The sequence below is a fragment of the Lissotriton helveticus genome, chromosome 2_2 (assembly GCF_964261635.1).
Source record: "Lissotriton helveticus chromosome 2_2, aLisHel1.1, whole genome shotgun sequence".
NCBI lineage: Eukaryota > Metazoa > Chordata > Amphibia > Caudata > Salamandridae > Lissotriton > Lissotriton helveticus.
Window position 1 is genome coordinate 328532701 of NC_136060.1, and position 14051 is coordinate 328546751.

At 43.2% G+C, this 14051-nt stretch overlaps 1 protein-coding gene across 3 annotated transcripts in view; it reads right to left on the reverse strand.

Moving 5' to 3' along the window:
- Positions 1-460: 460 nt before the first annotated feature.
- The window catches only part of LYAR (Ly1 antibody reactive), a 135345-nt gene continuing 121754 nt past the window's right edge, over positions 461-14051 (reverse strand). For all 3 annotated transcript variants that reach the window (XM_078678483.1, XM_078678480.1, XM_078678481.1), the window contains exons 8-9: positions 11261-11346; positions 461-1314 (exon numbers count right to left, since the gene is read on the reverse strand). In XM_078678483.1, the coding sequence (XP_078534609.1) occupies positions 1180-1314; positions 11261-11346 (221 nt within the window). In that variant the 3' untranslated portion in view covers positions 461-1179. The remainder of the gene's footprint in view (positions 1315-11260; positions 11347-14051) is intronic.

Sequence of the window (14051 nt, forward strand, 5' to 3'; positions counted from 1 at the left end):
TAACCACATGGTCCAACCCTGTGACAGTTTCCCGGATAATACACAGCAGGGTGGGATCATGGCTGTACGCTACTGAAGCATTTTGGAGCGAGTCTGCAATGTACAAAACTGGAGCGAATCTGACATTTACAAAACAAGTACTAGACATGCTGACAGAAGAAACTGGCATGCCAAAACGATCAGATTAAATAGATTTTAAGAGCTGGTCTAAAAACCATGAAGGCATAGTAGTAAGGAGCTGGGTTAGTCAATTACTTGGTAAGAACCTGAAAAGCCCCTGTCCACAAATGTTAGTTTGGGAATTCGTAAAATGTCTGCAGAGTGCAGTGGCTAGAAAGGCCAATAACGTGCAATTTCTTTCAGGTAAACTGTAACAGTGCAATGAATATAGACACAGTATTATAAAGATTAAGTGACCCAAAGTACATAGTGAACCAACATAAAAGTAAAACAAGACTTCTTTTATAAACAAACATTTTTTATTTAAGGTTTGTTTTTCAATCAAATGGTAAAATGGCAACATAATATCAAACAACCTCGATTTGCATAGAACGCAGGATATGTGACACGCCTTTTCGATTCAGAAGACAAATCGCACCTATATTCTCACCACAAACAACCACCAGTTAAGATAAAAATATAATAATCTTTGTTTATGCATCAATGACCGACGAGCTATCTGGTTTATCTACTACGAAAGCAGGAATGATGCAAGGTTTCAGAAACACTTCACTAGTATCTTTCTGCTCACATTTAAAACACTGAAATGTGTTATAGTAGCACTTTCATGGTTTGCAACATGCCGATTAACCAGTAACCTGTACTGAAGTTCGGGGGTCAAAAGCACAGGAGGTCAAAGATAAAATCTCCACATGCTACTAGTATTGTACAAAGTATAAAAATGATGTATTTAGTCACTAAGAGAAGAACTCGGATTACTAAAACAATGAGAAGACAAGACTGATGAGTTTAGGATGGACTGTGGCTTCTAACAATTTGAATTGCATACGTTTTTAGAAAATACAGTATTTTAAGAAAACATTTTAAAGTCTCAAACAATCAGATACCCGTGCCAATTCACGTGCCTGCCTTCTATACAATAGAGTATATTCAGCACTCGAGCACAGAGTAGATTTCAGGAGACGGTTCTAGTAGTACTTTGGCATTTCTTTAACATTTCTATCGTACAAGCTTTACTTTCTCTTTCAAAATCCTGAATTTAGGATTGCAATTGATTTTCTTTTTGAATGTAACAAGGACATCATCTCTTGATTTATAATGTTCAGTAACAACAGAATAATACTGAGCCAACACCTGGAAACAAAGAAAGAGGGATAATATTATTCAGCATCACTCATCTGCTTTTTTGAAGCTCTCAGTTTAACGCTCTTGGTACAAATCTGGCTCTTTATTTAAATAATTTTCCAAATCAGAAGTCCACACTCGCACTTAAACTAGAGTTAATTCAACAAAAGAACATTAGTAAATAAAATAAGAAGCAATTGCTGATACAAAAAAACATGATAAAATAATCACAACCCTCATTAAAATGCTTGTATTTGCTCAGTTCGGGTAAGTTGTTCCTCTTAAACAGTGCACGCAGACATCATTCAAATAGGAAGTGCAAAACACACACACTTCCCCCCGCCCCACATCTTCGTGGCAGCACAATTACTTTTGGTTCTTCAACACCTACAGTAACAGTTATGAATTTAAGGTGCCTAATGAAAGCGCACTAGCACTTTAAGAAGGAAGAGGACCAAGCATGTATAGCATCACTAATACCAAGTCATCAGGGTAAAATGCACTACTTACTTTTCCTTGCCTACATGATGAAAGGTATACGAACCTTGTGCCAGAGAAAAGGCGAGGGTGCTGGAGGTAGAGTTGTATAACTGAAACCGATTACCATGAAAACCAACATTGCTACTTTCCTTCTGCTTGCACTGCAGCACCATCCGTCAGACATGGGATGATATCCAAGTACGTTAACGAGTTGAGGCAGCTATGGTAGTCCGTTCTTCAGGCTAGCCTGGGTGGGGATGTGTGCAGTCAAAGCAGCTGTTTTGTAGATGATGTCAAGAGAAAATACTTTTGTAAAACCACAGTCACTGGCTTGGCCTCATAGTACGTTCCAGAAGGTAGAAGACATCCCTGAATGAATTGGCGCAATATCACAAATTGTACAAGCCCGTATGGCAGACACCAATGTTATGACAATCTTCTCTATTCTTCTCCGGTCTTTCTGAGAATACCGCCGGTGTTGCCAGAGTAGCTGTGAAAATTGAAGGAGTTAGATAGTAATTGATTAAGTGCTTAATACACACTTAAAAGTAAAGGGGACATGCAAGAACCGTGAGGTACAACACTTTGCACTCTTTACGGATTTGATTTGCATGGTTTCACCATTGGTGGGGCTAATGGAAATGAAAAAACAAATAAACAGCAGTGTGCTGCTCACCCCCGATACTCCCACCACATCTCCAATCTCTCGATAAAGGTAGAGTGGCTGAGAGTTAAAATCAATAGACGGATTCAGTAGCAGAAGTGCTAAACCTTGCACCCAAAGATGTTTGTACATCAATGAGGCAAGTTTCAATGACTCGTTTAGAACTACAATCCTTGCCAATCCAAGGAGGTTAGCCTAGAGGAAGTTGTTTCCTTACTCATCTGTCTACAATGCTAGCGATAGCAGTTGTGCTATAACTACACAGTTTTCTAGACTCCTGTTCCGTCTGATCACCTATTACCATGTATGATGATGGGTCCTTCTGTGGGCTTTGATACAGTAGACCATGGTATTCATTTGCCGTGTTTGTCCACCATGATGGGGGCCTCAGATGAAACTATCAAAAGGGTTCTAACATACCATACCATGTGTAGTTTTAAAGCACACGCTCACCCGTAGGCATCTTGGCGCTGAATAACCGTTGTTTATTGTTACCCAACTCAAAGGTACTCATTTTATTGACCTCAGAAGGGTGAAAGGCCGGGATTTGAACCTGTGACAAAGAGGTCAAACAGAGAGCCCTATAGTGGATAAAATAGTCCACTAAGCCACCAGACCCGGCAATTTCTATTGTTTCGAAACAACAGGGGGCATCAGGTAACACAGTTTTGTATGCTGTGCAATACCACAGGGGAAGCTTTCTGCCACATGGTCTTCGACATTTATTGAAGCCCTCTATTTGACTGAACTAGTTTGCCAAGTCGTAATCAAATCGAAACCAAGTCGGAATAAAATCGCTAGCCAGATCCATCATTTTGTGTAAATAATTTCTAAAACACTTTCACAATGTTGTAACTCTTAAATATTTTGCATGTTAATTACTTTCATTGCCTGTATATGGTTTATTTCTATAGTTACATCTATATGAATTATCTGCACTAGATTAAGACGTTGATTTGAACAAGGTCTAAAACCATATGTATATATGGTGTGCATTCTTGTGTGCGTTTCACAGTCCACTAACAAACAAATGATACTGTAAGTCTAACAGGACTGATTGTTGCCCAGAACACACCAAACTTATGCAATGCGCAGGTGGTTTGTGCACTTCAGGCCTGGTCCTGTCTTGAATTGGTAAGCTGGCTGTGAGCCTGGGCTTTAGCCAGTCTCTGGGGGACATAAAACTGGGCCGTATTTGCACAAATCGCGAGAAAAAAAATCCACAGGTTTCTGTACACCATATTAAGAGGTTGTGGGTATTTGTCAGCCGTCACTAAAAACGAAAGTTTCACAAACACCACAGAGTGGCTACAATATTCTGCCATGAGGAACTAAGCCTGCTATGGAGATGAAAGGCCTGTCCTGGAGCCGGAAGAGCCCTCTTCCTGGAGACACAAGAGCCTGCAGTCAACTTCTGGTGACCAACACAATGACATCAACTTCACCTGAAGGTCATGAAGTGCTGGGACAATTAAAGGGCTGTGCTTTTGTTCACAAGCTTAGCCTACTCAGTTTTTCATATGCGCATCTTCTGCCGTTTTCAATGTGGTTAGTGGTGGTGGAGGGAGAGTGGTGGGCATTTGGTGATATGCCTGTAACCGAACTTTGCTTATAAACTGTATATTAAATTCAAAGAACTCTTAGGGCATTCATACTTGCATGCATACATACATATAAGAATACATATATCCCCCTCACACCTCCTAAACCTTGACTGCTCACGTTTGCTTTCCACAGTGTCAATTGATTAAAGGGAACAAAAGTACCCACACAAGATACCCATCAGTAAATACTGGTTATCCCAAGACTTCATGATATGTCCTAGCTATGCCACTGTGGCTTCCAAGTCATGAACTTTATTAAGATAGAAGGGATTCTATTATTCCATAATACCAGGAAAACATGTGTCACATACTTTTGGAGGTGAGAAGGAAGAGAGAGACAACATAATCCCAGCAGTTGTGTGTCTTAGAGAAAATGCACCCTTGCCACACGAGGTAAAGATTGGGATGCCAGTTAAGAGGCTATTTAGGTATTTGGGTTTAGAAGGCATTGGTGTCTGAGTACTGCATACTAATTTCTTGTGAAATTTCGTATTTCCCAACCCCACACCTCCTGCTCCGTCTCTGCAACAGTCTTTCCATCCCCCGGCTCACAGGTAAGCGGCCATGTGGTTTATGTAAAGAATGACATGGTAGCAGGAATTTAATGATGAAACTATAGGGATGCATAGGAGAGAGGTGTGAGAGTGAAGCAATCCAGAGCCCAATCCTCACCAATTGACTTTATTACATTCCACCAATTGTTGGAATGTAATAACATTCATTTGTCTATGCAATATAGAAATACTTGTGATAAATCACAAAGCATTTGCCTTGGGAATAAAATAAAACCTGGTTAGCGGTTCTGTGTAATGCAATGCACAATGTGCTTTGCCTAGCTTGAGGGTAATACACAGTGAAACAATAGAACCTAAAATTCAAAAAGGTTGTCCGTGCAATACTCGTGGTTATGTGAATGCAATGCTTTGGCTTTAAGCATTGTTAGATCTGGCACATTGGCGTGGGTCTCCCTTCCATTTTTGCTGTCGCCTCATGTGTTTTTGCTGGTGTTAGATGCTTTGGGTACTGTGCCACTGCTGTCCAGTGCCACAGTGCAAGTGCTCCATATTGTAAATTAATGTATGAATTAGTGATTCCATGATTGGCTGGTTTGGTTTACCTGTCAGACCCTAGTACAGTGCACCAGGAGTGCCCAGGGCTTGTAAACCAAATGCTACTGGTGGGCTTGCAGCACTTGTTGTGCCACCCACAGAAGCAGCCTGTAAAAGTGTGTCTAAGGCCTGCCATTGCAAAGCATGTGTGCAGTCCGGTACTGCCATGTCGACTGAGCACGTGCACCCACTTGCCAGTCCCTTAACCTTCCCTTTTCTTCATGTCAGACACCCTTATGGTAGGCCCAAGGGCAGGGTGCATTGTAAGTATAAGGTAAGACAAGCCCTGTTGTGTGTGGCATGTCCTAATAGTGAATTACAGCCATTTTCGTTTTTCACTATTGCAAGGCTACCTGTTCTCCATAGGCCAGAATCGGCAGTTAGATTACAACATCTTATAATCCTAACTAACTCAGGAAACATGGTAGAAATTCGAGTTTAGTATGCCTGAACTCAGAATGATAAAATACATCTTTTAGTGAAGTTGATTTTAACATTCTGTGTTTGAAACTACCACTTTTAGAAAGTAGGTATTTTCTTGTCTAACTATCCAAGCCTGCCTCTGCTAGGTTGTGTATTTCTTGTCTGGAGTTTGAGTGACAGGGGCTGAGGGATTCCAGGAGACAGGGCAAGTCAGCCCAGTGGTGAATAGAGAGAACTGCATCTAGATGGGTGGGTGGAGTTGCACCTGGGACCTGAATAGGGCTGTGCCTTCCCTCCACAATGCTGGCTCCACCTCCTGTGGTGCGTCTGATGTATCTGCCCTGCACTGTGAAAGGAGAGAAGGAGTTATGTCAACAGAGTGCTCCAGGACTGACCAGAACTGGTTTGGACTAGCAAAGGCGCCTCTGCCCTCAGAGGACAAATAAATATTGGGACCCTGGTCCCAAGAATTTACATCACTTTTGGACAACAAGAAGAAACCTTTGCTGAGGAGTGGAACCAGAAGAAACTGAGGAGAGACTATCACTAAGCTGAAGTGCTTCTTGGGGGATTGGCCTGCGGGGGTTGCCTGACTGCCGAAGAAAGGGGAAAGGACTTTGTGTGCACTTTATTCAACTTGTAAAGGATTCCCAAGGGCTTGAGAGAAGAGCTTGCCTCCTGCTGAAGTCTCAGGGACAACAGACTTCAACCACCAGCTCCCCAAGAGTTCTTTGGAAGTGCCTGCTGCTATTTTGGGCCTTCTGAGGGACTGCGTGTCGCAAGGAGCTGGAAGCGTCACGCAACGAAGAAGAAGCGTGCTGCCGTTGCAGCCTCCGCATCGTGGATGTCGCCGCTGTAGCATTGCACCACATCAAGAGAAGCGTCTCGCGTCGTCAGAGAAGAGTGTCGCCGCCAAAGCCACTGTCGTCACATCACGGAACAAGGGTGTCGCCGCTGCAGCTGTTGCATCGAGTCGAGACTTCTGGCAACATCGGAGAAGCGTGCCGCATCAAGAAGAAAACGGCATCTTTATTTCTTTGCCCCAAAATTTCATCGCATGGTGGCGTTGCTCGCCGCATCGCCCCGGAAAGCAGTAAGGAATCAACGCATCACCATCCTCGCAACACTTCGTTGCCCTGCTTGTCGCATCTTAAGGTACAATGACTAAAAGTGTCGCACTTTAAGATCTAAAGAGAACTAAGCTAATTCTACAATGTTTAGTACAGTATTGTGGATTTTTGTCGTTTGTGGTCGTGTTAAATCTATAAAAAGAATACTTATTTTTAATACACAACTGTGTGGTGTCCATCTGTAGTGTTGTCACTTGATTACTCTATGTGGTCACAAATGGTTTACACCCTGCCTCTGAGATAAGCCTGTCTGCTCGTGCCAAGCTATCAAGGGGTGAGCAGGGGTTATTTTAGGAGTGTACCCCCTTACCCTGACTAGAGGCAAGGGTCCCTATTTGTCACAAGTACCTACCTGTGCAAACTAGAGACCCCAAAATCTAACAAGCATGTAAATAACAAACATATGGTTCCAATTAAGCAACAAAAAATCAGAATAGATGCTTTTAGATACTAAAACACCTCTTACGTTTCCAAAACAGATATCAAAGACGACAGTCAAGTAGAGATCCAAAACTGCTGCTCAGAAATAGTGCCTCAATGTATGAGGTCATGTTTCCTCCGTGAGAACTGCTTTTTAAGAAGACAGAAATGTAGGGCATGGAATAACAGGAACAAGAGGAGTACAGTGTGTAGAAATAATGAACCTCTGCACCAAAAGACTATTGATTGTGGGCCCTTTACAAATGCCCTCAACCATTAAGTCAACTGTGTTTTGGTTGGCACGTTTCTGGGCCAAAGAGTTGATTCCTGTGCAAGTGATTGACCTGACGTCTCTCTCCAACTTCGGAAGTAGCAGACTCATACACAAGGTGTCAGTGTCTGCTAGAGCTGAAGCGCTGAGGCCAACACTGGTGCCGAAGCTGGCCTGGGAGTGAGTTGAGGTAAGAACGAGTAAATTGAAGTGAGAATCCTCTACCAAGTGCCACAGCTTAATGCAGTCAGCAGCACAATGTACCATGATGTGAAGTGTCTGACAGACAGAAAGGTGCCAAGAAACAGAACCAGATTCAACAGAGGAGAAGGTAAATTCTCCGGAGATCTGCACTCTGGGGGGTCCCACTGCTGGACTGTGGCCTCTGTCTTCACTAAACAAAACAGACACCCAAGCACTGTGTTCACCACTTTTCTCCTGCACTGAGCTTTATCCTGCCTTAGAGTCCCCAAGGGAAAGGCAAGGCAAGCAACACACCAATAAATGAGGAGTAAATGTTTCTTTGGGAAGATACTGACATTATGACATGCGGAAAGGAAAGTGTCCACTGAGCCCCTGGAGAGCCCTCTCAGGACATTTCCCAGGTGCTTCAAGCATTGAAGAACTTATGACATATCTAGGGTCAGCTTCATCAAATGTCAGCAAACATTTGAAAGCTAAGGGGGGAAAAGGCATTTAATCAAAGCTGAAGTGTGTCAACAGAAAATGACATAAGGATGTGAGCACACAAGCTACTTACATGTTTAAATCATGTGCAGTGAACACTAGGTAAGCCTAGAGACAAGAGTTGAAAGGATACAAAATAAGGCCAGAACAGCCAGTCTCATTATTTCGGTGAATATCTGCAGAGCTACTACAGATATTTATACAGCGATACACCTCGAGCCCTGACATTAGGGTGAGTAAAATGTACCAACAAGAGATGCTTGAAAGGCTTAATTGGGTCCAGGCATGCTAATAGTGGTACTACTCAATCAAGTGGTGCTGTCACTTTTATTGAGTAAACTAATTTGGTCTCTACACTTCACTGAAGAGGAACAATCCAAGAGGCAGGTGTAGGAAAGTGCCCCTTTTGCATGGTTGCACCCCACTTTGTGCCTAATGTTGATGTACTTGACTCAGTGTGCCCTGGGTTCCTACCAACCAGGTACCCAAGGCCTATGTTCTTTCCGTAAAATGTACTGTTGCACAACAGAATTGACAACTCTCTGGCCACATGCAAGTCCTTTGTAAAAGGTACCAAGGGCACTGTGGCCAGGGAAGACCTCCAAGGGCTGCAGCACTTACAGTGCCACCCTTAGAAGCCCTGTACCTTTGCACCCACACACTGCCATTGCAGGCTGCGTGTTCTGGTGCAGAACAACGTGAAGAGTCGACGAGGCACACATCCCATTGAGCCATGCCTACAACCCACTGCTCTGGCATAGGTAAGCTCTAGCTGTGTGCACTATACCAGTGCATGAGACCTGTACCTCTACAGTGTCTAAGTCAATTCTTAGACATTGTAGGTGCAGTAATGGCATAATGTGTATATGGTACTGGTAGCTTGTCACTACGAACTCCACAGCACCATAATGGCTTTACTGAAAACTGGGAGGTTTGGTATCAAACTTCTCAGAACATTAAAACCACACTGATGCCAGTGTGGGATTTAATGAAAAATGCACGCAGAGGGCATCTTAGAGCTGCCCCCTGAAAAACGACCTAATTCTAGGGTCTTGGATGAGTGGCTGCTCGCCAGCTCCCACCACCAGACATGTTTCTGGACACCTGGGTCAAGAGCCTGCCGCTCTCAGGGTCCTGAAACAAAGCACATCCTGGGACGAGGTGCCAAGCCTCCTCCCCCAGGATGGGCAGGGTCCACGAAGGGGAAGCTTCAACAGCTTGCCGCCTTTGTGAGCTACCCCAGCCATTTGCTGCTCCCAGCAACTGGCTCCCACTGGTTCTGAGCCCCCACTTTGGGAGGGAGAATCGGCGGGAAAAACAAGTTAGAAAGGTGTGCCCACCACCCAGGTGGGGAGGCGAGGTGAAACACAACTCTCAGTCCCCGTCATCTTGCAGATGGGAGGACCCAGCCAACCAGAGTGAGGCTTATGCTCCCCTCCCTCTGGAGAGTGGCATAATAGTGGGTGTACCCAACCCGAGGAAGGGACCCATTGGTCCCAACCTGCACTGTCCTGTAACGCCCCTAAATCTAGTATTTAAGGGCAGCCTGAACCTTGCCTTCGCAGACAAGAAAGCAGAAGAAGAAGAGCTGTGCTGAAGAATAAGAGGACACCAACTGACTTTTCCCCAGCTCTACCGGCCTGTCCCGACCTCAACCTGCTATAGCAAAATCCCTGCCTTCCCAAACCAGACTTTGTCTCCTATGAGCACCAGATTTGCTCACCCACAGACTCTGGATCCAGCCAAATCCGCGAGTCTGCACAACTCTGCACCCAGCCAGGGTTCCAGTGGCCCAACACCACAAGGAGGTCTCCCCAGCGATCTTGACCTGGGATCTGGTGATCCCTGACCTGCCTCAAGTCTCCAACCAATGCCTGCAGCCGGTTTCTGGAGAATCACCCAGTCGTGACTGGAGCCGGTAAGAAAAACCAGACACAAAAAGGACACCCCTGCACCTGATGTCCCACGGCCTTGGGTGACCCAACCGACAGTGTCCCGTCATCCCCAGGTATCCCAACTTACCTCTCCAACCAGTGGTCTCCTCCCAAAGATCTTTGTCCCCGAGCCTGCAGTGTTTGTTGCAACCGGAGAATCCCCATTGAAATCAACAGGGCACACGACACCAAAACAGCACCCTGCACCCAGCCACCTTTGTGGGTGTACCTTCTGTGCTAAACCGGACCCCCCTTTGCCCTGAACCTAACACCAGGAGCTTTGCTCCCATAACCTTGTGCCTGCGCAGCCACCAACCGGAGGTCCCCTATCCCCCACTGGATAACATTGGGCCTCAACACTCAGCACCCGGCCGTCCTAGTGCCGCTGAGGGTGCATCCTTGACCCCGTGGGAACCCTGGTCTAGCCCCAGAAACCCAACTTCTGTAAGCAAGTACTAACCTGTAAACTGAGAACTTCATTTCCTCCCACAGGATTGCATTGACTGCTTTTCTTTGAAAAATCTTCTAAGTGTGGAGTTGGTTTGTATGAAACCTTGAAAAACTGCAAATGTACAAAAACTGAATTACTTACCATTTTGCTACGAAATGTCACAGTGATATATCTAGGCATATCACACTGAGTAGAAAAAGTAACAAAAAAGTAATCTGAAAAGTAATAAACAAACTAATCTCAAAAGTAACCTTAAAGTAATTTTGTCTGTGTACCTACCTGTAAACAAAACCAAGTGCATCCAACGGTATTCCAATTGTATTTTACTGCATTACATCTGCACAAGTATTATTTCACTTACCTGCACCAGGCCTGGCTTGGTTCTAGAAATAAAATATCTAAATAATATTGTTTATACAAACAATTTGGTCGGAGTTCAGTCTTTGAGTGTGTAACGTCATTTGTTGTTTGAGTCTGTACAATAAATGCTTAACACGATCCTCTGATAAAGCCTTACTGCCCGCCCACACTACCACAAATAGAGAGAAAGGTATTATCTACTTTTACCTCTGCCTACCTTTGGGGTTCTACTGCACTCTACACTATACCTTACTTTGGTATAGTATACACAGAGCCAGCTTCCTACAGTGGGGCCTCCAGAGCACTTGCAGATTTATCTTTTTCTGAGCATTTTATATCAACAGAGCAACAACAGCCAACATTAAACAACCTGACCAGCTCCAGTTTCAAATATCATTGAAAATAGCACAAGAGAACCATACCTTTTTTCGTAGTTTTTTAATACTCATTTCATTATCCGGAGCTTCTTTTAAAACAGCTTTGATAGTTCCCTTCCAGTTAAATTTCACTGAAATACAAAAGTACAAGATACAATACTGTTATCACATTTCAGTGCAAAAATAAAGCATTTTAGAAGTTAAATGGAGAAGCATCCCAAAAACGAGTAACATTACTGCTCAGATATAGTCAACATGTAAAGTAACATATAAAACCCAAATATCTATATTTTGGGGAACTACTGATGTTGGAACTGTCTAAATTGGCCTTGAACTAAGAATATCCGGTACCCTCCCAATCCAACTTATCCTTGAACGTTCACCTATCAGCAATGCATCAACCTACTGTATTGCATATAGGATTTGTCCAGTGCTTCAGAGTCATTCAAAGGGGCGCAGCTCTGTAAATAGATCAATATAGAGTAGACCATGATGAATCCCTCCTTTATCAGAACTATAGGTGTTCTTCTTATAGCCAGACGCAGTAAACCCATGTCTAAAGAAACAGTAGCTTCACAACAACGTACAACCATGTTAACTATGCATTTGTTGTTAAAACAGCACTAAAGCCCAGAGCAATGGAAATACTTTTACATGTCTGGTAACATTTAGTAGTATCATGTCTGAATTAGAATGGTTAGGATAGCAGTTTTACAATGCCTTTTAAAGGTGGTTTACTTTGGTTGTATTCAGCTGCTTACTTTGGTTCTATTCACATTGCAAAAGAAATTGTTAAACGCATTTGGAGTAAGGTAGGAGGAACAATTGATTAGATGTGTTGTGGGCTCTGTGCGGTTTATTGTCTTTAGTGTAAAGGTTTCTCCATAGTTTGAAGAGATTAATTTGTGTTTGGACTGAGGGTTTACATACGGAGTTCTGTGGGCACAGTTAATCATGACTCTTGAGTATACATTTTGCCAAAAATATTCTCTTTTGCACATTGTTCTCAGTTTCTTTAAAGACAATAGTTAACCATATGCGGTATGTAATGGTTCTTCTCAGGATACAGTGACTGCGGCACAAGGAGATGATTTCACATCAGGGTTTTGGAGTTTAACACCCATCTGAATATAGCTTCTCAACTGCTCTAGGCCTGAATGCCCAAGTAAAAGGTTTGGGGAAATCCACATTCTCACCCTGCTAGACGAGAGGGGAACTAGAGAACAAAACTGACAGAAGCGAGTTTCTTTGCCTTCCAGACTATTCCCAAATCTTACCAGTGACATTACACATGCACTGAATGTCTCCCTTAATCTGCGGCCTCCAACTTTCAATTATGCGAGTTGTCTGGAAACAAGGAAAACTCCCAAAAAGATCAGTAAAGCACATTCCCATTGACTACTTGGTGATGCCACTTCTCCTAAGTATGGAAAATATGCTGTGCATGCTATGGCTGTTATTATAAACCCTGAACATGGCACACTTTTCAATAAACCATATATTCCCTTCATGGCAGTCTAGAGGCACTTGTTATAACATACTGTTATTTCTTGTATGCTCTTTATGCTTGTGACATATCATATGGAATGTAGCATGATGAAACCCGAGTAACTATGAACTATGGTAAAGCAGTGGCCGCTGGAGTAAACAGCTGATCTTGTTGGTAAAAATAAACTTAAGGAAAAGCTACATGATTAGAGGATTTATTGAACTTAACATTGGCCTTGAGCTGCCTGTGAAGGGAAAGCGTGTTTTACTGTATATTACTCAATATTCTTTTAGTATAGCGTGTTTAGTAAATTGTTAGTAAATTGTTTCTGTGTATTTAAGGTTTATTATTAATAAATATATGAATTGTGCAAATGCTAGCCTTGTTTACTTTTGTAAACTCAACTGCTGTGTCCAAGGTTCATGATTGTACAGAACAGACAGAGAAACTGGGTAGGGGAAGAAGGAGGACGTGTACTTGGAGCTGTGCTGTTGGTGTTTCTACTACGAAATAAATAACTTTAAAAGTACTTCTTGCCATGCATTTACTCTACAGAAAGACTGTCCACCAACAGCCCTTGAGTATTATGTCAATTTAACTCACTAATTACAACTGTAGAAGTTCCTGTGCACTATTTAAGTTGCAAGTAAGATTTTATCTGGGTATTTCTCATTTGACATGACATAGAACATCAATATTGCTGTAAACTTTTTACGTTTCTGGAAGTTTTGTGACACTTGGCTTTCATCGTTACGATACATTGGTTCATTTTCTACCAGGCATACTAGTAAAGGAGAGCCGTGTGCAGTGAGGCAATCGTACGGCTGGTATTCAGGACAGTGCATAGTGTCAAGGACAGAGTTGAAAGGCAACTGTGTGAGTGCCTTATATGGCAGAGGAGATTTTCTAGAATGGCTTTCATCTTCTGGAACATTAAGTGAATTTGAAGTGTACCTTCTTGGGCATTAAACCGTTGCGCAGAGCGTGGACGTCTCGAGAATCCGGAGTTGGAAACAAAAGAACAAGAGGAAATTGAGGGATGCATTATTGCAAGTGTTGAGGACAGGGTGGTTGTTTGGATATGGAAGTATGGCTAAGTGCCCTAGAGACTGATGTGGTACTAAAGCATGTCTTGAAGCCGGTTATCACATGCAGCAGTGCTTCCCAGTGTCTGGCTTTCATGGTCAGGATTCCTCGTGGTTCTTGGGTGCCTGCATGGTGCAGGTAAGTATCTCCAATACTCCACAGGAGATGCTGGTTGCTTCTTGACGTGCTGGCAGTCCTCCCAAGCTTTTGGAGGCTGCATGACAAGTCATATTTGGTGCAAGTGTCATGAACAGCAGGCAG